At 39.8% G+C, this 21,732-nt stretch overlaps 2 protein-coding genes across 4 annotated transcripts in view; both read left to right on the forward strand.

Moving 5' to 3' along the window:
• The first annotated feature begins 504 nt into the window (after positions 1 to 504).
• spmip4 (sperm microtubule inner protein 4) lies at positions 505 to 6,629 on the forward strand. The gene is made up of 10 exons (XM_082551871.1): positions 505 to 584; positions 921 to 966; positions 1,741 to 1,887; positions 1,984 to 2,055; positions 2,171 to 2,200; positions 2,281 to 2,471; positions 2,542 to 2,630; positions 2,709 to 2,883; positions 4,268 to 4,356; positions 4,433 to 6,629. The coding sequence occupies exons 3-10, from the start codon at positions 1,784 to 1,786 to the stop codon at positions 5,327 to 5,329; spliced, it is 1,647 nt and encodes a 548-aa protein (XP_082407997.1). The 5' UTR covers positions 505 to 584; positions 921 to 966; positions 1,741 to 1,783; the 3' UTR covers positions 5,330 to 6,629.
• Positions 6,630 to 7,157: 528 nt separating this feature from the next.
• Positions 7,158 to 21,732, forward strand: part of osbpl3b (oxysterol binding protein-like 3b) — a 37,864-nt gene continuing 23,289 nt past the window's right edge. The window contains exon 1 of one of the 3 annotated variants that reach the window (XM_082550625.1): positions 7,158 to 7,429. The gene's annotated coding sequence lies outside the window, so the exon portion shown is untranslated. The remainder of the gene's footprint in view (positions 7,430 to 21,732) is intronic. The other 2 variants (XM_082550624.1, XM_082550626.1) reach the window with 2 other exon arrangements.

The raw sequence follows: 21,732 nt of genomic DNA on the forward strand, positions 1-21,732 counted from the left end.
ATAAATTAATTTTAAAAAAAAATACAAGAAACTATGAGGCGCAGTTTGTAAAGTGAAACATGGAAAGTGAAAACAGGAAACTAAATATTTGGTTTCCTGTAACATTTAGATTTAACATTTAGATTTAAATATAACATTTAGATTTAACTTTTAAAATTGTGTTTTAAATATGAAAAGTTACAAACATTTTACTAAATGTTGTAAAAAATGACTCGGGAAAAATCATGTTTTTGTAAGGTTTTGAGCTAAATGTGGAAAAATGTTGCTGTTAATTTCAGCATGTTTCACTTTACAAACGACGCCCCACACGTGTTACTTTTTGGCATGCCAACACTTACATTTGATGGACAGTTTGGGGGCATTCACTAATGCACATCATCTGGATCTATTTCAGTCCTTGTGTTGCGCAGGAATGAAATACGACTCCTGCAACCCAACACCAGTCGCACAGCTTGTATCTGGTGTCGGTGTGTGCTAGTCAGAGCCAGCTTCATTTTCTTTGCACCCATTCACTGAGCTGTGAACGCGTAATATTATCAGATCCACACTGGATGACTGGATGATGGGCGTTCTCAGCAGTGATTGTAAGTAATATTAGTAAATCAGCCGAGACTTGATTTTTGAACAATAACGCTTAAAGAACTGTAAAAATTATATCGCACTGGTCTTAGAGTAGTCAGTGTTTAGTTAGGTTAGTTTTACAGTTGCTTTTAAGTGACATCAGTACTACACACAGTGGGCTGGATTGGGTGTCGCTCACTCTGACCCTATTGTTTGTAACACTGTCACTCTGCCTGTCCCAGGAATTCAAACCCACCTCTTTGGTCAAAAGCAAAGAGGAGATCCTCCTGTTCAGTCAAAAAAAAGGCTTTAAAATGTTCACCTTTATTTGAAACAAGACATTTGTGTGTTTATCACAGACAGATACTCGGAACTTCTCTGGACTTCCTTTATACCACTGTCCAGGTAAGTTAATATTACGAAAATAGTAATTTATATTAATTAATGATTAAACAGCAAGTATACTCTAGAAGATTAGTCGCTGTATATATAAAATACTGCACAAAAGTCTTAGGCCGCCCCTCACTTAATGTTTTTCTATGAAAATGGGAAATAGATCCAATGATATTTTTATTTCTTTAAGTAGCTGTCCAGGCTTCTTTGAGATTCAAAGCCTTTCTTTGGATGTTAGCTACTTTTTGTCCCATGGTTTGCAGATGGCTGGAAATTATCACTCCATAAGACCTGTTGCCACTTTTTCAGGGGAGTTATTGTAGAATTTGCCGTACCTCAGCCTTCTTCAGTAAACAGATCAACCGAAAGGACATAACTTGCAGATCCTGTTCATCTGATGTAGATTTTTTTTTTTTTTTTTTGGGGGGGGGGGGGGGGGGGGAATCCCTTAGTGTTACTGCTGGCATTTTTCATAGATTCATCTAAAGACATAGAAACAAATGATAGCTACTAGCAATAAAGTGCCTAAAGATGCAATTAAATAATAGGTTCTTTGCTAAATTGTCTTGTCTATGCTTTCTGACTATCCAGAGAAGTGAAACATTAGATTTTCCTAATAAGTAACAACATAATTTTTTGTATAAAAAAATTATGTTGTATTTTTTTCTAAAATATGTGTGTTTTCTTGCTTTTATGACAGATGGTCTAATAAATTTGTTAAGTACTGTTTCTCAAGCTAAACTTGTGTGCAATTACAAACATCGCCTCTTTGTCCTTCTATACTAGTGGGGGTTTTTAGGGCTTTATCCTTCCTTCACATTCACTGATTATGAGTCAGGTCTTCAGCAGCCACATGGAGCCTTCACTCACCAGTGGATTCAGGGCTGATTTAAATAGACATTATCCCTGCGGTTATGGAGGAACCATACCTGGGTGAGTGTGATGCTGGCTTCATTATGAGACAGTCTTAGAATTTATAATGTAATATATCAAATGTAGTATAATTATATAATTATTTCACCTTCACAGGAGTATCACCAATCAACGCTGTAACAGCAGTGATGGCAGAAACAAAAGTCATGTTCGACTTAATGACCAACTGTAAGTAGCTGCTGATTTTATATAAATATTATAATCAAAAACTTCCTCTTCCTGTGTTTGTGGTGATACATAATAACAGTGATGGTGGGGGTTTTTTGTGGGTTTTTTTTACCAGAATACCAAAACCAACGGACATAAATATAGCGTGAGTACTCTTTCCATAATGATAAACTGATTTGTTTTTGCACATAGTTCGACCCTTTCTTGTCTTTGTGCCTTTCATAGGGAGAAAATGATAAAGATTGCCATCCCAAAAGAGCATCCCTATTCATCGCACATCTCTCGTTTTGCAATGTTCCCATCCTTCCACTCACCAGATGACCCACATACAGGAGTCAGAGCTGCGTCTCAATCTTTCCTCAACCTCAGTATCCCAAATAGTGCACCTGATATCACTCTGCTAAGCAAAACTAAAGGTGTGATATTCTGATAAAAGGGAGTGGTAGAATGGTTAGGTCTTTAAGATGCTTCTTTTTTCACACCTAGGTGCTCCATATAGACTTGAGAGCTTAGAAACACCACTGAAAACAAGGAAGAAGGCTGTTATGTGGACAGGAGAACATGGCTTTTTTGATGTGAGTGATGAAATATCAGTGACTTCACAGTTTCACTGACGTTAATCGAAGCATAAAGTGTCTTCCTCCTTCCACCAGCATGCAAAACCAGCGAAGGGAGAGAGCCAGGTTTTCTACCCCACTCCCCCAAAGATGGTGCTGCCCAACCTGAAACTTCGAGACTGGGATTTGACGCTATCGGAGAGGACAAGCAACATCCTGAAAAACATGGAGAAGACCCTTTGGGTCACTTCCTACCAAATGCACTACACAGGTAAGAAGTGAAAATACTGAAAAATAAATCCTTGTTAAACAGAAAGTATCAAAAGTATTCAGTTCATCAGTTTTATCTATCAGGACATATCTTAATGACCTTGTAGTACCATATCACCCTATTAGAGCACTTCGCTCTCGCTCTGCAGACCTACTTGTTGTTCCTCGAGTATTTAAAAGTAGAATGGGAGGGAGAGCCTTCAGTTTTCAGGCCCCTCTTCTGTGGAACCAGCTTCCAGTTTGGATTCGGGAGACAGACACTATCTCTACTTTTAAGATTAGGCTTAAAACTTTCCTTTTTGCTAAAGCATATAGTTAGGGCTGGACCAGGTGACCCTGAATCCTCCCTTAGTTACTCTGCAAGAGACGTAGGCTGCCGGGGGATTCCCATGATGCATTGAGTTTTTCCTTTCCAGTCACCTTTCTCACTCACTATGTGTTAACAGACCTCTCTGCATTGAATCATATCTGTTATTAACCTCTGTCTCTCTTCCACAGCATGTCTTTTATCCTGTCTTCTTTCTCTCACCCCACCCCGCAGCAGATGGCCCCGCCCCTCCCTGCCCCTGGTTCTGCCGGAGGTTTCTTCCTGTTAAAAGGGAGTTTTTCCTTCCCACTGTCGCCTAAGTGCTTGCTCATAGGGGGTCATATGATTGTTGGGTTTTTCTCTGTATCTATTATTGTACGATCTACTGTGCAATAAAAAGCACCTTGAGGTAACTGTTGTGATTTGGCGCTATATAAATAAAATTGAATTGAATTGAATTGATGAAAAATCTTTGTATCTTGTATTTAGCAGGTTCTAAATTATTCACATACAGCACATGAAATATTACACCGTGCTGTTATATATTTAACCAAAAAAAAAGCCAAAATGCAGAAGCAATGAGGGGAAAAACTAAGTACACCCTGTGGTTCAGTATCTGGTCAAGCACCTTTTAGCAACAGTACCTTGAAGTAATCATTTCTTTATGATTTTATCTCTCGCATCATTGTAGAGGAATCTTGGCCAAGTCTTCTTTACAATGTTGCATCAGTTAATCTGAGATTTTTGAAATTTCGTTTATACACAGCTATCTTAATGTCATGCCACAGCATTTCAATTAGGTTGAGGTCCAAATCAGCAGCCTTCCACCACTGGACCCAACAGTTGGTTTGATGTGTTCTTTTTAGAGAGATGAGGCTTTCATACTTGTTCAATCTTTCTGTTTCTCTGAGATCATTGTTGATGTCTTTTCTCACTGAGAAACACACACCTGAATGCTCCAGACCAGCAAACTGACAGGACTCGCAGAGGTTCTCACACTTACTGATGATCAATCAGTTGTTATTGTATTTTGTGCAGTAATCCAAAATCTGACATTAATGTGAAATCTTGTTTTAAGGATCAGGGCCAGCAAATCCTTTTATGACAGATGATTTCAAGGAAAAAATGACTAACTTTGCTGGGATTAATTCACACACGTCAAACCTGGTAAAAGCCATTGCATTTATTATACGGTAGCATTAACAGACCAGAACACTAATAAGTCTAATTATTTTCCCTGCAGCAAGAAAGGTCGCATCCTGTGTTTGTTCCTTCTAAAGCAAGGCAAGGATGTAGAAAAAGACTGGGGAGCAATGTCAGGAGGAGCAGCTGCAGTCCCACTGCTGCTGAACTCCAAAATACATCTCCAACTCTAAACCAAAGCACTGCCTCGCCTGCTGTGAACCAACCACAAGAGATCACAGCTATGCGTAATGAGGCACCAGATCTGAACCAAATGGGTCATACTCAATCAAAGTGCAGCACTAACTCCACAAAGGCACAGCAGACTGAGCTGTCCCAGGAGGTCTTACGCAAGCAGCAAGCTCAGTGCAAATGCTCTGCGCATAAGGGCAGAAAGAGGGAAAACTGCAAAGTCCAGTTTGACAATGTCATGCAAGGATCCCCGTCACAGAGCAACCAAGAGGCTAACGCTGCCCAGATCACAAACACAGAGCAACTCTGGGACCTGTCCAACCGCCTACATCCCCAAGGAGGGATAGAAGTCAACAGAGAGGAAAGCATCTGTGTAAAGGATGTGCTAAATGACAAAAAACTTTTTAAAGTTGGAAGAAATATACCCAGCTGTAGTCCACTACTTGAAGACAAAGACCAGACGGGCAGGGAATCACATCCCAAATTGTTACCAGGAGCAGAGGACAGAGAGCGGCTACATGGCAACTCTAATCCGTGCATCATGCCACGCTCTCCTGTCCTGCCAGGCAGTTCTTCCATTGGGACTGTGGGTAAATCAGGTGCAGCCCTGACCCTATTAGACCTTCAACATTCATTCAGCAAGTCAGAGGCTCATCGCAAGTTCAACAGCTCCATCACTCATGCCGCTGTGAACCTTAGAGACAACGTAGTCTGTGGGAAAAAACACAACTTCTATGGGATTAACTGCTACTACATCCATGGATGACCTTCCATCCAGCCATTTTTCCCACTTACCCAATTCAGAATTGCAAGGATGGATGGAGTTGTTCCCAGCTGTCAGAGGAGAAATGGCATGGTACACCCTGGACAGTTTACCACTCTCACATTTACACCTACAGCCAATTAACCTAACCACATACACGTTTTTGGACTGTGGGAGGAAGCCTGAGGACGGGGAGAGCATACAAACTCCACACAGGAAGGCCCTGTCCAGCTGGTGGATTGAAACCCAGGGCCTTTGTGCTGTGAGGCAACAGTACTAACCACTGCAGCTCCCATATGGCCTTATAAACATAATTGTAATATCTCAGTAAAGCAATAGCAGTTCTAATAACCTGAATCCTGAAAGTAACTTAGTATTAAAATTTAAATGACTGCATGTATTTAACATTACTTAAGTGTGACTTTTCATAACCAAAGATGCAGTGGACAGTTTTTCAGAAGCATTATTGCACCTATAGAGCAATTTATCACAGGTTTCAATATAGGTTATTGTTACATAACACCCACATTAAAGACTTCTTGGCACAACTAAAAATGGACTTTCATGGACTGACCATAAGGAATACAGCCTATTTTGTGCAATCCCTCATATGACTATAGTCACATTTAAAGTTTCTCTGTAATTGTATAAGAATGCAATTTGTTTTTCTTTCAGACTGAAGCTAATTAGAATAAACATATTACTGCGAGCACAGTAAGTGTTTCATCCATGTCGGAAGCATTGTTAATTTGCTCTTTACTTTCCCACATTTCATTTGCATTAGAGCTCAGGATTTATTTTACAGTACTGGTCTCTTACAAGCTGTGGCTAATTGTATCAAGTAAAATAAAAGCAACAGCCTTCAAAGCTCACTTCAGTGAGTTCAGCCAGCCTGCACAGTGCACACAGAAGCAATTCAGCTGTACCAGATTCATAATGCTGCACAGATGAATACTTTAGTCTTCCCTGTAACCTTTCCAATTTTACAGAGAGAGAGAGAGAAAAATACGAGGCTGATTTTTCCAGCAAATGTAACACAGAGTGCAGAACAGAGCATTGTGCTGCCTGTGTTATGGAATCCAACTCTGTGTATTATAGGTGCCGCAGTAACCTTCCAGCGTGCCACTGTGAAAGGAAAAAAAAGGCTCTTTTGCACAAAATCTGTTGCAGTCAGGCTGACTTGTGTGAAATGATTTTTTTTATGACAGTATGTCCTTGAGGTGCAAGCCTGCAGCCTTCACTGATACAACAGCGTCTCATTCAGACTTTCACTGAAAAAGAATAATGGCTCACAAAGCAAAGTAGACATGCACAGTTTGCTGTTTAATAATGGAGACAATATCAGTTTGTCGACGGGATGGAAATAAAAATTATATGGCTTTTGTTGAGTTCTGTTTCTGTCTGCTGTCATAATTATGCAATAAGTCTATACTTAAATCACGTGAAATGACTTAAATGTATAGAAAAACGTACCTATTTACTCAACTGTTGTATGTTTGCATTTTAATCTGTTTGCAGACGCTTTGACTGTTTAACAGCACAGATGTGATTCAGCAGTGTATCCAGTAGGCGGCGGTATATGCTAACTTTTGTCGTTTGAACTTCATTTATCGCTTCTAATAACAGTTATTTAACCATTTTTGTGATATTTACTAATGTGAATAGTCAAATAAAATAAAATAAAATAAGTCAAATAAGATATTTATCCTCTAAGATCCACTATAACGCATTAATTAACAGGACTGCATGTAAAATATGAAGACTTCTACACTGTGTCCTTGCGCTTTGGGGACCTCCTCTACACGTCTATGCGTCACGGAAACATGTCAGTGATAGAAACGCCGCCCCTTTAACTTGACGCCCAGCTTTGCTTTGCAGTTTAATTGGAGTTGGCCTCAGTCAGTCGCCTCTCATCTCCCTCCTCCGTACAGCGGTGGAGAGACTGATGCTTTTCAGCGCGGCTGGATGGTGCATGTGTGTACTTGTCATAGTAGAGTAGCCAGGCTGTTTGGTTGGGGCTCTAAATTGACTATCTCTTCTCCGGCTGTGGCCTTTCCTGTAGTTAAACATCTGTTCACCGATCGTGTCCATCTGTAGCTCAAGGTGAGTGTGTTTTGTTTCTCTCTCTCTCGTCCAAGAAAAACTCTTTGGCCTTGTAATTTTCTCTTATGCAATGATGAATCTCAAACCCTCTGGAAGTTATTTGATTGATTATGATCTTTCAGCCGAACAAATCAGGTGCATGTGAATCTTTAGTTGTAATGTTCTTCGAAACACTTCAGCAGAGTCATCAAAGTTTAACAACCCATCGATAAACTGGATAAATGTAAAAGCGCTTGACCTTAAATTTATGTCCTATAGTTTAACAAGCAACTGGTATTTATATATTTATTTATTTGTTTATTTAAAGGTCTGGACATGAGACAATATGAACAACAATAGATCACTTTGGTCTCCAGACTCTTGAGTCTTCTACAAGTTATAAAAGATGGTCTGTTGTTTCTATGATAAACCTAATATGCAGTAGAACTCATTAGCTTCACAGGCGACAAGTCATAAGCCAGGACTGTGAATAATGTGCCTTTATGACTGTGTGTATCTCTCATGCTGAGTGGATGTAGGTGTGTGTGATATCCATTTTCAGATTCAATCATGGCTGGAGCTCAGCATCTCCTGCTTAACAGATAGTGGTCAAAGCAAACAGGATTATGGAGGATTTTGCTTTGTTTCACATGTAATATTCAATATTTATGGTAGTTATCAGTGCACCCGAGCAGGATTCATAAATCCAGCTAAATAAGAGTGACTTATGGCACAACTTCACAGTGAAAAAAAATGTGACTCAAAGCTGTTTTGTCAGAGATCTATGTGGCTCATATACAGAGTAATTTTACAGCTAACACAAGGTCGCTCAGTTTTCTAGAGTCCTGTGTAAACAGTGCAACAGAGGAGGCTTTTCAAGTGTTGCTTGAACTGTGTTTGTTCAAACATGTATGGGGAAGGCCACTCAGAATTTCAGCATAAATGCACGCTGGCATGAGGTGGAGCAAAGGAGGTAGATAGTGTGCATGCTGCCACAGATTTGTACACAGTTAAGGAGAAAGTCAAGGTTATTCAGTGGAACATTGAGTTTTATTTTTATTTTTTTCTTAGAGATTGGCAATGTTGATTGTTGTGACACTAAATTCTTGAGGGCTTGGTAAGTTTCACTGTATAAACTACTTCTCATTTTTCTGTCACAGCTGTGCTCACTGGGGACTATGGTTTGTTTGGTGGCCCATCTGTCTTTCCTGCAGCTCCTGAGGTTTTTTGCTCCTATCACGGCCAAGACAGTGATTGCAGTCAAACACAAAGAGACTGTGAGAGAGAAGAATCAATAGAATCTGTGGAATGCAACAGCGAGAAATAAAATAAAATTGCTTTGTCTGGGGGAAAACACATATAATCGCAGAGTTTCAAAAAGAAAACGTGGTTAAGGAGGATTTTCTAAATTTATTTTATTTTATTTAACTGGACATTTTGTACAGTAGAATATTTATTTTGAAAATCCTAAATAATAGGTGTGGTGCTTAATTTAATTTCATGGGTATAGCTAGTATTAGCAGTAAAGCACTGCATTTCATAAGGTGACCTCCAGCTCACAGTAATTTCACTGAATGTTTGAATGGGCCTATAATCTGTCAGATTCTACAGAATTCGTTCATTTTGGTGCTGAGTCTTTATATTGCATGGGCTGTTTCCAGTTTTTTAGGTCACCTGCTGTTGTGTTGTTTATAGTGTAACATCATATTGCAGAAAATTGCACAGCACCGATGGTCAGGCCAGCACATTGATATTTACCAGTCAATAATTTCCTTGCAATGATCAACAGAATTCAGACAGCAGAGGATGTATAGAGCTATCATTTTCGCACACTGGCTCATACAGTGACCTGTGTGAAGTAGTTGTGGCTTCAGGGTGTACGTTACAAAAAACCCCAAACTTATTTGTAATAGCCGCTAACTGGCAGGTGAACAATGCAAAAAAAAGTGTCAACAAAGCAGCTGTTGTGAGTATGTGGCAGGTGTTTTTGCTATTTTTGCAGGGCCTGTAGGTCTACATAAATAATTCATGTGGTTTCATATCTAAAAATATACATGTGGTTTTGGGCCGGCACAAGAGAAGCTCCTCCTTTGAGCTGTAGTTTCTGTAGTTTTCAAATTCAACTTAAGGGTTTTTGTTTTGTTTTTGTTTGTTTGTTTTTTTTTGGGGGGGGGGGGGGGGGTTCTAAATAATAGAACTGAAAGAAGTTTCTCGGATGAGAGGTGAAACGTCTTCAAGCAACTTGAAGAAGTCCAGACGCTTTTCTTTACAAGCTCCTTTGACTACGATGACCTGGATGACTGAGAACCTTCACAGACGTTTCTAAATAATAAAACCCTGCAACAGGCTGATGACTTTTCCTCTTGCCTTATGACAGCTGAGATAGCCTCCAGCTCCCCAACACAACCCTGAATTTGATAGCAGGATAGATGGATAAGATCATCACTCCCGCTGTTATGCAATTTGTCCATCTACTTTTTGTCCAAATTTGTAATATAGTTTTTTAATAGCAGCTTGCTACTCTTGTCTTCAGCCTCCTCCAGGCATTGGAGAGACTGAAAGAAGCTCAGAGGCTGGTTTCGTAACTCCCTCACAGACTGCCAGATATCTGCATGAAATTTTAACGAGGGCGGCACTAGTTGATACTTATTGATAAAAACCAATAAAGCACAGTGAGGGGGAAAAAACATGTTTTTTTCCAAACTCCTGCATATGGTAAATGGCCTGTATTTATATAGCGCTTTACTAGTCCCTAAGGACCCCAAAGCACTTTACATATCCAGTCATCCACCCATTCACACACTGGTGATGGCAAGCTACATTGTAGCCACAGCCACCCTGGGGCGCACTGACAGAGGAAAGGCTGCCGGATACTGGCGCCACCGGACCCTCTGACCACCACCAGTAGGCTACGGGTGAAGTGTCTTGCCCAAGGACACAACGACCGAGACTGTCCAAGCCGGGGCTCGAACCGGCAACCTTCCGATTACAAGGCGAACTCTTGAGCCACAATCGCCCGTCTATAATAGCGGTCTTTCTGTGGCATTTAAAACTGATCCGATACTGTCTTTAAGAATGACAGTTTTTATGTAACAGAACAGTTACTTCTGCTTTTCAAGTTCAAATCATATCAACAAATACCGACATAATAAAGCATGACAGTGTCATTTTATACAGTCACTTGCCACTTTATTAGGTACACCCTTCTAGTACAGGGTTGGGCCCCTGAGCTGCCTTAATTCTCATGGCATTGGTTCAACAATCCCCTGAAAACGTTCTTTAGAGATTTGGATTCATATTGACATGATAGCATCACACAATTGCTTCAGATTTGTGGGTGAAGGCCATCTGAGTACAGTGAACTCATCATCATGTTCAAAAAATCTGTTTTAGATGATCTGAGCTTTGTGACAAGGCAGGATTCACCCCTGCTTTTATGATGTTTACACCAAATTCTGACCCTACCATTCGAATTCTCACAGGGAAATCTAGACTCATCAGACCAGGCAATGTTTTTTTTCCAGTGTTGCCTGGTCTGATAAGTTTTAATTGCTGAGGAGATGCAAATTCTAGTCCTAGTTTCCTGTTCTTGGCAGCTCATTGTGGTATTCCTATGCTGTGTAGCCTGTCTGCTTCAGGGCTGAACATGGTGTGCATTTAGAGATCGTCTTCTTCATACCTTTGTTGTAACATTCTTCACTGATCTCCTGCATCATCAAAGCATTTTTACACAGATAACTATCGCTCACTGGGTAGTTTTTCTTTTTTGCATGATTCTCTATGAGCCTTTATGCCATCAACAACCATTCAAAGTCACTTAAATCACTTTTTCCCCAAATCTACACACATAAATGTGCTCCCATGTGATGGTCAACGAGTGCTGCAACAGATGTACCCAATAAAGTGGCTGGTTAGTGTGCATATTTGGTGGTAGTGCTCTGTTCTGAGACCACTCCCCATTTAAAGTCACTTAAATCACCTTTCTTCCTCATTTTGAACTTCAGGTCTTGTCTTTGTATCAACATGCCTAATTACACAGAGTTGCTGCCATGTGATCTGAGTAGTTGCAGTTGAACAGATGTACCTAATAAAGTGGTGAGCTGGTGCATAAGAATCTATCCCTGCTTATTTTCACAGCTGTAGATGAAGGTTCTGTTAATTTGTAGTTCTCGTTGCTTTGTCCTCACTGGTTGAAAAACCAGGATATTGTGAATTTTAAATAAGTAACATAACACTCCATATATATCGTGTCAGTCCATAAACTTTCAGAGATGGTTCTCATCAACCATCTTCATAAACAATGATGAATCCGACTCTTTGATTTTGGATTCTTTGATCCTTGGACTTTTCAGTCTTATGACCTGGACATGCAGTGATGTTCCAGCTTCATCAGAGCTCCCATCATGTAGCGTCCTTGTCTGATGTAAATATAACCAGCTAAACATGTTCACAGCTGTATGCTGTGCTTTGTGGCTAAGTACTGCCTCACAGTCCTGTTTTGAGTGACTCGAATTCTTGTTGGCGTGATGTGACAGATTTCAAAATATGATAGTGGTTGAATTAATTCGGTACTGAAATTGGCAGTCTGTTCACATTTTTTAGTCAAGTGAACTTTTTAGATTTGGTGTGCAATATCAAGCAAGAAATATATTAAGGTGTCTATTAGCAACATCATATGAGGAAAAAAACTTTATTTGGGCACTAAATTAGGTCAAAAGACGATGGCTGAATTTTCAAAAACCTGTAGGTGAGATCTGATCTCTCCGCAACTTTAGCAGTACTGACTGCAACTGATGTCTTTCAGAGGATGACTGCAGAGTAACCACAAAGCACGAGCTTGTCAGAGAAGAAAACTCAGCGCTGCTTTGTGTTGGCTCCTCATTCTTTTGTCACTTCAGGGATGCCACAGTTTGAGTCATCCTCTGGTGCTGTGACAGTTTATATGCTACAAAATCAGGGAGGGACTCATCTGTGCTGTCCTGATGTAGTTCGTGCATGAAGTAAATCTCTCAAAATGTGGTAACTCCTCTCAGTCAGACACTTCTTTTTCTGTTCATAAATGGAAGGTAAAGGAAGACGATGCCATGTCTAAATATATCGTCACTCCAATGTCTAAGAGGTGGCTTGTGGCAGTGCAGATGTTCATTTAGCTTTTTAGAATTAGAATTAGAATTAGAATTCAACTTTATTGTCATTGCACATGCACAGGTACAGGGCAACGAAATGTGATTTCTCTTTATTAAACCTGTTTTTCGTCCCCATGAGAGTCATAACTACTGTTATCTTTAATTGGGGAAGCAACAGCTGCATCACCTGACAAGCAAGTTGCTACATGATACATCATAAAGAGCTCTCTGGGCCCGGAAATCCAGCCAATCTATGTTTTTCCCCTCTCTTATCAGCAAGTGTTGAACCAAGCTGCAGCTATTCTGCATTCTAATAGGCTGGTGCTGAGTTATGAGGCTGTCTGGCTCCCTTACACTGAGAGTACAACAAAGGAAAGGACCTCTGTCACCCTCAGAGCTGACAAGAGAAAGAGACAGTGAGGGATTTACGGGGATGTTGGAGCGTAGGTGGTGCACCGAGGTTATAGCTGATTAACAGGATGCGGTGTAGTAGTTTTGAGAGTGTGACACAGAGCCTGTGACGTGTCAGGCAGTTTTAGGCATGAATGAGAAAGGTGGCTGTGTTTCTAGCATGAAAATAGCTCTACAAAGCTTTCCTCTTAGGGTGATGAGCAGTGACAGCTTCACACTTCTGCTTCATACTCCTGAAAATGTAATACTGCAGATAGTGGAGAGGCACTTTAAGCTCAGCACCGTGATCCCTTTTTTTGGAGCAGCTCCCTGTGGCCTTGGCAACCTTTCACCACAACTCCTTAAAGCAGATCAGGAGCAGGCGTGACTGTATGCGCGCCTCTTTCAGGAAAGGGTGTGCCTCACACACAGGGAGACGTGGGCTGGCAAACATTGCCATGTTGGAGGGTCAAGAGCTGTGAGAATGAATAATATCATTATATTGGGATGAACTAGTGTTCTTTCTGTGTCAGTCCACAATGCTGATGGCTTGTTGGGTGCTCCCATGATAACCTGGGATACTGAGAATAATCAAGTAATATATGAATAAATAAAACAAATATAAAGTTCTGTAGAGCCCTTGATCTGCAGACAATTTAAGAAGAAGGACTGCTTTCACCCTTTTCACATTTACACTGATTAAGTTTCTTGGGAAGAGATAGATCACATAAGTAAGGTGATTAATTACTGAACCTAAACGTCACAGTCTTTCCTCTTACTGATAAACTGAGGAATTGAGCGTGTTCTTGACAATCATTCATCTAATGATTGACCGAGTTAACCAAGTTGACCGAGTATTTATAATACTTTATTTATCAATTTTAAAGTTTTATTGATTTTAATTTTCTTTTCTTTTTTTTTTCAAAAGAGACCTGGCCAAATGAGCAGCAGAGCTGGGGACCCAAGTGAGTTTGAGGTCATTTGAATGAGGGCTGGTCTCATTTTGGGGTTCTATTCTGCATTGCTAAGCAACAGAGTAGCCCTGTTGCTAGGCATCATCATCTTCATCATGCTACAGTTCAGATAGTGATGACCTATCAGTGATCCGATGCTGGCTCAAGCATAGATCTATGCTCAAACTCTCATCTTTTAAAAAGCTGCATTGCTGTGTCCCTTATTATGAATAGTCGTGTTTCCTCATACGTCTCCAGCCATTAGCACTATTCCTGTGCAGCACATTTTTAAACTAAGTGTTTAAAAAGTCATAATAATGTACACTTAAAATACTGTTGGCTCCAGTTTACCCTTGTTGTCTCTTCACTGACTCTCACTTAAGATCATAATATCAATTAGTTTAACTTCCTATCCCTTCAAAACCTTGCTGGTATCTAAGTTTTCATCTTAGATTTCAACCAAAGACAGAACAGTGCAGAAATTGTTATTATCATTTTTAGACATAATTAAGTCATGATATCTTAGCTTTAGACTTAAACATGCTAGCTAGCTTAAATCTGTTCAGCATTTGAAATCCTCTTCTTCATTAATGCCTTAATGCTGTTTGACCGTAGCATCTGGGCAAACACTGCACTGCTCACTTTGTTTGCTCTGAAAGAATCTGTACCATTTTCAACTAAAGACATATTTAGACCTGAAATCGCTAATTACATCAGACCTAACAAGCAGACTGCCTGCTCTTTTGCTGTGACATCTGTGGCCACTGATGTTACAGAGTAAGATGTAAAAGTAATTAAGAAAATTCAAGAAATTTAAATTACTTTGGCAAAGCAGCAGTAACTAAGAAGATCAAAGTAGTGAGATTAGAATTAGAATTTTTGAAGAAGATTTTAGAATTAGGACAGGGAATAAGAAGGTCAAAGCCGCAAAAGAAGGAATCTCTGTATGTGTCTATTCCCTTTCACATCAGTTACGTCAACTTTTGCTCACACTAACACATCTAAAGATAGAAAGTCTACGCAAAGTGACATGCAAGGATTTAATGGTGATTTAATGGTGCCCAGTGGTGCAACCTTAATGCCTGCACCATTGGGCGATACACCAGTAACGTGTATAAGAGAAACTTTAAAATTTCATATTCTGTTTTCTGTGCAATTGTTCATGCTCTCACTAAATAATTCTTCCAACTTGAACAGGAAACTGAGATAGGAGCTGTCACTTCTGCTCTTCTGTTCTGATTGCATCCCATTGAAGAACCCAGCCTGCACCTCTAAGCAGTTTTCAACATCACGATCTCTGAAATAGTCTTTCAGATTTGAATTATTTGCTTTTTCTCTTCTGCAGTTCCTTATGAAAGCACAGCTTTATGATGTGTTATCATTTCATGAATATTGCAGACTCAAATGTGTGAGAAACCACAGATTGGAGAATAAAGAGAGTTCTCTACCTCATGAAGTGAGATTCATTCAGTGAAGTAAACAAGGGTACTAGTGGGCTGATCTCTCTGAAAAATAAGCATCAACGGTTAAAGGAATGCTTGAATATTAATGCCTTGAATTTTAAGTTAATAGCAGAAATTTTAGCAAGTGTGATTATTCCGTTCAGTGGTAGACTGTGATGACAATCAAGAACAGTTTCCAGTTGTTAATCAGAACCAAATTCTTTTGGTTCATTTGATTCTTTTGAATCCTGCCTTCCAGCTTATGACTTTGTTTCATCAATGATATGTTTTGCACTTGTCACCAAACTCAAAGAAGTGAAGCGTCTGTTCATGAGTCACATGCTAGCCTTCTTTACTCTTTTATATAGTGTTGAGACTGTGCATTGCTTCTGTTAACCAGTGATGGCCTCTTTTGTTCCAAAGAGAAAATTATTCATGAATCTATAAAGGAATCTATACAGAACAGGACCTATAAGAAAAATCAATAATGGCATTGGTATCTGTGAAATAATGTCAATATTCCTATCAATATAACTGATCTGTATAATTATTACTATTTATATGCTTCATAACTATGACACTAAAGCCAGCAACAGGTTATTTTCTCAGCAGAAAGACTAAAATAGGGGTCAGCATCCTGTTAATTTAAAATTTTATACTAAATCTGTATATTGATTTTATAGGCTTTTTTCTTTTTAAATCTGCGATACATTACATCATTCAAATCAAAGAAAAATGTAGATGTAAAAGTACTTTTGCTTCATTTATGTCAGTTTCTCATTTCCTCTCATTGTTCATTTGTGTTTCAATAAAAAATAAAGCCTAAGTGGCATCATCCCAGTGGGGCAGTGTGCAGCTGTAATATGATTACTGTTATTAAGGTGGTAAGTTTCAGATGCAACAAATGAGTGTGCCTCCTTTGTCAGCTATCAGATAAAGGTCTATCTTTCTAAGGAAAATACATAAAAGGGAATAATAGAAATACATTTTGATGTATGCCTGTAGTTATATCGTCAGAGGGACAAAATTAGAAGAAAGATAAATAAGTGTCTAGTTATTGCCAGATTTTGTATTGTTTTCAGAGTGCTTTTAACTGAGAGGGATAAGCTCCCGGAAAAAAAGCTGGTGAGACTGCAAGGATAAAGTAGCTACTGCAACATCATGTTGGGTGTGTTGTGTTTGCAGAGGCAGTTTATAACCTTTAGGCTGGTTGTTTGAGAGCCAAAAAAGACAAGAGAGAAGAGTGATGTTTACCCTTGAACCAGTTCTAAATCAACATTGACTTTCTTCTAATAAGTTCATTTTTTGTGATCCAGCCACTCTCACAAGAAAAGGATCAGTTTAGATTCAGCCCATGATGAATGAGAGGTCATTGGTTTTATTGAATAAAATTAAAGACTTGTCTTCTGCTGTCCAATTCTGGTAAGTCCATGTGAATTATAGCCTCGGTTTCCTGTTCTTAGAGTGAACAAGTCACACCTACTGTGGTCTTTGGAAGTGACATCATCAGTGACATCATCAAGGCACTTTCTCTTAGAGAACTGCTGCTGACTGATATTTTTTCAGACCGTTCTCTGTAACACCTAGAGATAGTTATGTGGAAAAATCTCAGTGAATCAGCAGGTTGTGAATTACTCAGACCAGCCACAATGATGTCACATTCAAAGGCAATTAAACTGCCATTTTCTTCCTCTTTCTGACGCTCAGTTTGAAACTCAGAGGGTCATCTTGATCATGTCTGCAAGCCTAAATGCAGTGAGATGCTGTCGTATGATTGGCTTGTTAGATATTTACGTTAATAACCTGGGGTTGTGATTCCCACTTCAGCAATTTTAAGCACGCTCTTCCTGCTGGTATTTACTGAACTCCAGCAGCGTCTCGCCTCTTGTGAAATGAATCTCACTCTAAAGTTCACTTCTGAGATGAGGGAGTCTTTCCCCACCCTGTTACATCTGAATTACTGTGATGGATCAGCAGCTAATATGAGCTTAAGTGCTATCATTTTTGCAAGCACGACTCTATTTCCTAACAAAGCTGCTCTGTGGGGGTTTACCCATGAGTCTTTTATTCTGGTGAGTCACATCCTAATGATGCCTAAAAGCCTGCTATGCATGTCATCCTCATTGGCAGACTGGATTTAGTGAAAGGACAGAGGAACATCTGCAACTTGAACTGCAGATGAGTTACAATAAAGGGCTTTCAGCTTCTGTCAATGTGGTTAGTGCAGCTTAGAGGGACATTAAACCATGTATAACTTAATTTGAAACCTACTGCTGACCAAAGATTTGTTGACAATTCTCTGGTACGCCTTAAATTAAAAAAAAAGAGAGAGAGAGAATGGGCTTCATAACAGTGCACAAGGGCTTTGAAAGGCTTACGTCTCAACAGCTTGGGAGGTGTGCTTTATCAAGCACTTGCTGACATTTATGATTATTTTGTGTTATTAATCACACGATTAATTGTGATATGAATGTGCTTGCCTTTGAGCATCTTTGTGTGTTATGCAGCTGATACGAGTCCAAACTTTTCCAAGCTTTTATTAATTACTTTTAGCTCATCGTGTGTGTTCGCTGCGTTACAAAAATCAAGTAGACGATAAAACATTTTTCATATTTTTTGGCATTTCGTAGCCTAAGCAGTTACTCAGATTCATAAATGATGAAAAGAAATTGCTGGCTGCAGGCTAAACTATGCCATCCCCCTATGTATTTTTCTTTCCTTTCTGTTCTGCACTCTATGTCACCATCCTATAATGGGCAAAAACACCCCCATATCACAGTAAGAGAAGACTAGGGATGGGTACCGGTATCCGGTTCTGACATAAAGTAACCAGACCGAAAAGCAGCGCACATTTCGGTGCTTTATTTCAGGGCTTTTTTTTTCTTTCTGAGATGTCATGCACTTTGGATTCTAGCCAATCACTTTACCTTTGCAAGCGTAGTAGGCGGGCCCAGGTATGTACGTTCTTTTAGAGCAGATCTACAGATTAAAAATGCCCAAGGCCAAGCAGTCAAAAGTCTGGCTGTACTTCACAGCAAAAGATGCAAACTCAGCAGCCTGCAACAAGTGCTTTAAGATGATACTGTGCAAAGGAGGTAACACCTCGAATCTGATGAAACACCTGGCGACGCATAGCGTTTTTTTTTAAAGCAGAGAAATGCACCTTATTTGATAGCTTGCTGCGAGATCTCACACCGAGCACATCTACTGCGGGGTGGTGCCTGTTATCGGACCCGGAGTTAGCAACATCCCCCAAGAACCCAAAGAGTAGAGTCCTGGCCCCTAGCCCTGCCAGTGTAGCAGAAATGATGACGGATGATGTTAGCAGCAGCAGCCGTTCTTCTCTGCGTGAGTAGCTTAATGTTGTTCGTGTGTAATTTGTTGAGTAGGCTCACCACGTTATTATATTAATGCATGTAAGGTGAACTAGCACGGCTGTCTTCTTGTTTGATGGCAGATACTCCCTTCACCCTGGCCAAAAAGGCTAAAATGATCAAAGAAAAAGTGGAAAACAGCTAAACATGAGAGATGTTTGGACAAAGTTTGTTTTTTCCATTGTTTAAGCACTGCTTCCAGCCAAGAGTGATACCATATATGCCCCATAGCTGCAGAAAAGGCTAACATTGTTATCTTTTTACAAAAAAATAGCTAAACATGAGAGGTTTTTGGACAAAGTTTGTGTTCTCCATTATTTAAGCACCGGTTCAGCACCGTTTAAGCACCGGCACCGTTTCAAAAGTATCGGTTTGGCACCGGTATCGGATAAAACCTAAACGATACCCATCCCTAGACAAGACTAGTCTGTGAGTAAGAAAACCAGGACAGCCAGTAAAGGTCATAAGACATCTGTCTCACTGAAGTGTTATGCTAATTTGTCATTACAGAACAACTGTGGGATTCACCCACCCATACTGAAATATTCAATAGATGTTAGTCACCTCTTCATTTAGCCTTTTGTGTTTGAGGATTTTTTTAAACATTATCATGCAGACCCACTAAAGAGTCGCAGTGAGGCTGTACACAACTGCTTATATCATTCTATAAATCAATGAACTTCTGGTAGGCTCACTTTACTTTTACTGGCTTGTAGACCTATAATAACCCTGCATCCTCAGATATAGCTCTATGTGTTTTTTAGCTCTATCCAACTTATTTTACTATTATTAGTCACACTATCTGTAATGTTTTCATATAGAAAAATGAAATGATTAGTGAGACATTAATATTGGTGAAAATTTCACTTGTAATATTGGAGAATATACTGTGTAATATATTTTAAAAAACCTAAAAAAAATCCTATTAAAAATTAATCTAATGGAAATATATGGAAATATTTATTTTTATTCTTTTCAGCTTGTCAATAATGGGATGTTGCTGTGATGCAAAAGGTTAGCATCTTGTCTCCCACAAACAAAAACTACCTGGCTGCTTGACAATACGTTTTTTGACTATCTTAAAAGTTTTCTACAATATTTTAAATCAAGCTTTCTATAATATTTTTTACTCCATACATCCATTTTCACTACTTATTCATTTCACAATTGCGGTTGAGATGGAGCTCATCCCGACTGTCATAGAGTGAGATCCAGTTCTCTTGCAGGGCTGACTCAGAGAGACAGACAGTCGTTCATTCTTACTGCCAATTTAGAATCACAATTAAAATAACATGAATGTCTTTGGACTGTAAAGAAGCCAGAGCACCCAGAGAGAGCTCACACAGACACGAGAAAAACATGCAAATTCCACAAGAAAGGCCCCAGTCTGGATTCAAAACTAGAAACTTCTAGCTGTGAGGCAGTGGTCCTAACCATTGTCCTGCCATAGTAGAGGCTTTTCCTTTTTTTTAACGAACTATAAGCCAATATAAGTCTGTAACAAGCCATCAATTCTTTTTAAAGTTTTATACTTAGGTATTAAATAATCTGACCACTCTAATCCTCAGCAGTTTGATTGAATTCTCTAATGGCAGAATCAAAATTTGCTTTGTAATTGTGTTAAACACTGTAATTACAAGTGTTATCATGTAGGAACAGGAACATCAAATTCAAATTCAAATTCAAATTTTATTTGTCACGTACACAGTCATACACAGTACGATATGTAGTGAAATGCTTGGACAACTGCTCGTGACCTAAAGAAAACAAAAAAGGAAAAGGCTATGAATAAGATAGGAAATAAATATGAAAAATTAAAAAGGGTAAATTTAACTAGGAAGGAATAAAATATAAATTAAGGTTAAAAATGAAATAACTGTACAACACAAATTAGAATGAAGGGTAAATTTAACTGGGAAGAATAAGATAAAGATAAATATATAAATTAAAGTTGAAAATAAAATAACTGTACAACAAAATACACAATACACAATATAGAACTATATAAGAATGTATGAAGAAATCTAAATATAAATAAATATATACACAATAACAGCAGCTGTACAAGTATTAACCGGAAATGAAGAATATAGTGACCAGTGTTGTGCAAAACCAAAGTCCAGAAAGTCCAGTGTGTGTGTAAGAACCATATGTGTGGGTCAGTACTGTGTGGTGGTGTGATTGAGAGACCGTATCGCCTGCGGGAAGAAGCTCCTCCTCAGTCTCTCTGTGTTGGTCTTCAGGGAGCGGAATCGCTTTCCTGACCTCAACAGAGAGAACAGTCTGTTGTTGGGATGGCTGAGGTCCTTCACGATCTTCCTGGCCTTGGTCCAGCACCGCCTGCTGTAGATTGAGTGCAGGTCAGGGAGCTCGGAGCGGATGGTGCGCTCAGCTGACCGCACAACCCTCTGTAGAGCTCGTCTGTCCTGCATGGTGCTGTTCCCGAACCAGGTTAAGATGTTTCCCGTCAGGATGCTCTCTATGGTGCAGGAGTAAAAGTTCCTGAGCACCTTGGAGGGCAGTTGGAAGTCTCTCAAGCGTCTGAGGTGGTAGAGACGCTGTCGGGCCTTTTTCACCACGGTGTTGATGTGACAGGACCATGACAGGTCCTGCGTGATGTGAACTCCGAGGTATTTGAAGCTGTCCACTCTCTCCACTGGGCACTCGTTGATGACAGGGGTCTGGTAGTTCCTCTCCTGCTTAGTGCTGAAGTCCACTATCAGCTCCTTTGTCTTACTGACGTTTAGAAGGAGGTTGTTCCTCTGGCACCAGTTCTCCAGATTCCTAATCTCCTTCAGGTAGGCCGTCTCGTTGTTATCAGAGATCAGGCCCACCACGACGGTGTCGTCAGCAAACTTGATGATGGTGGTGGAGCTGGTAGTGGCCACACAGTCATATGTGTACAAAGAGTACAGCAGGGGGCTCAGAACACACCCCTGGGGGGCTCCAGTGCTATATCAGCACATAGTAGAATCACAGTACTTTTGTGCTACCAGAGTCTTTGCTCTGTACCAGGTTTATTGTTGGGCCTCAATGATT

The sequence above is a fragment of the Aulonocara stuartgranti genome, assembly GCF_965226115.1.
Source record: "Aulonocara stuartgranti genome assembly, chromosome: 11".
NCBI classification, from domain to species: domain Eukaryota; kingdom Metazoa; phylum Chordata; class Actinopteri; order Cichliformes; family Cichlidae; genus Aulonocara; species Aulonocara stuartgranti.

What these genes read in the sequence shown, in the direction of transcription:
- spmip4 (XM_082551871.1), top strand. Translation starts at nt 1,784, where the DNA reads ATGAGTCAGGTCTTCAGCAGCCACATGGAGCCTTCACTCACCAGTGGA. An exon ending in TCTGCTAAGCAAAACTAAAG is followed by an intron (nt 2,472 to 2,541) that starts GTGTGATATTCT and finishes TTTCACACCTAG; the next exon opens with GTGCTCCATATAGACTTGAG. An exon ending in ATTCACACACGTCAAACCTG is followed by an intron (nt 4,357 to 4,432) that starts GTAAAAGCCATT and finishes TTTTCCCTGCAG; the next exon opens with CAAGAAAGGTCGCATCCTGT.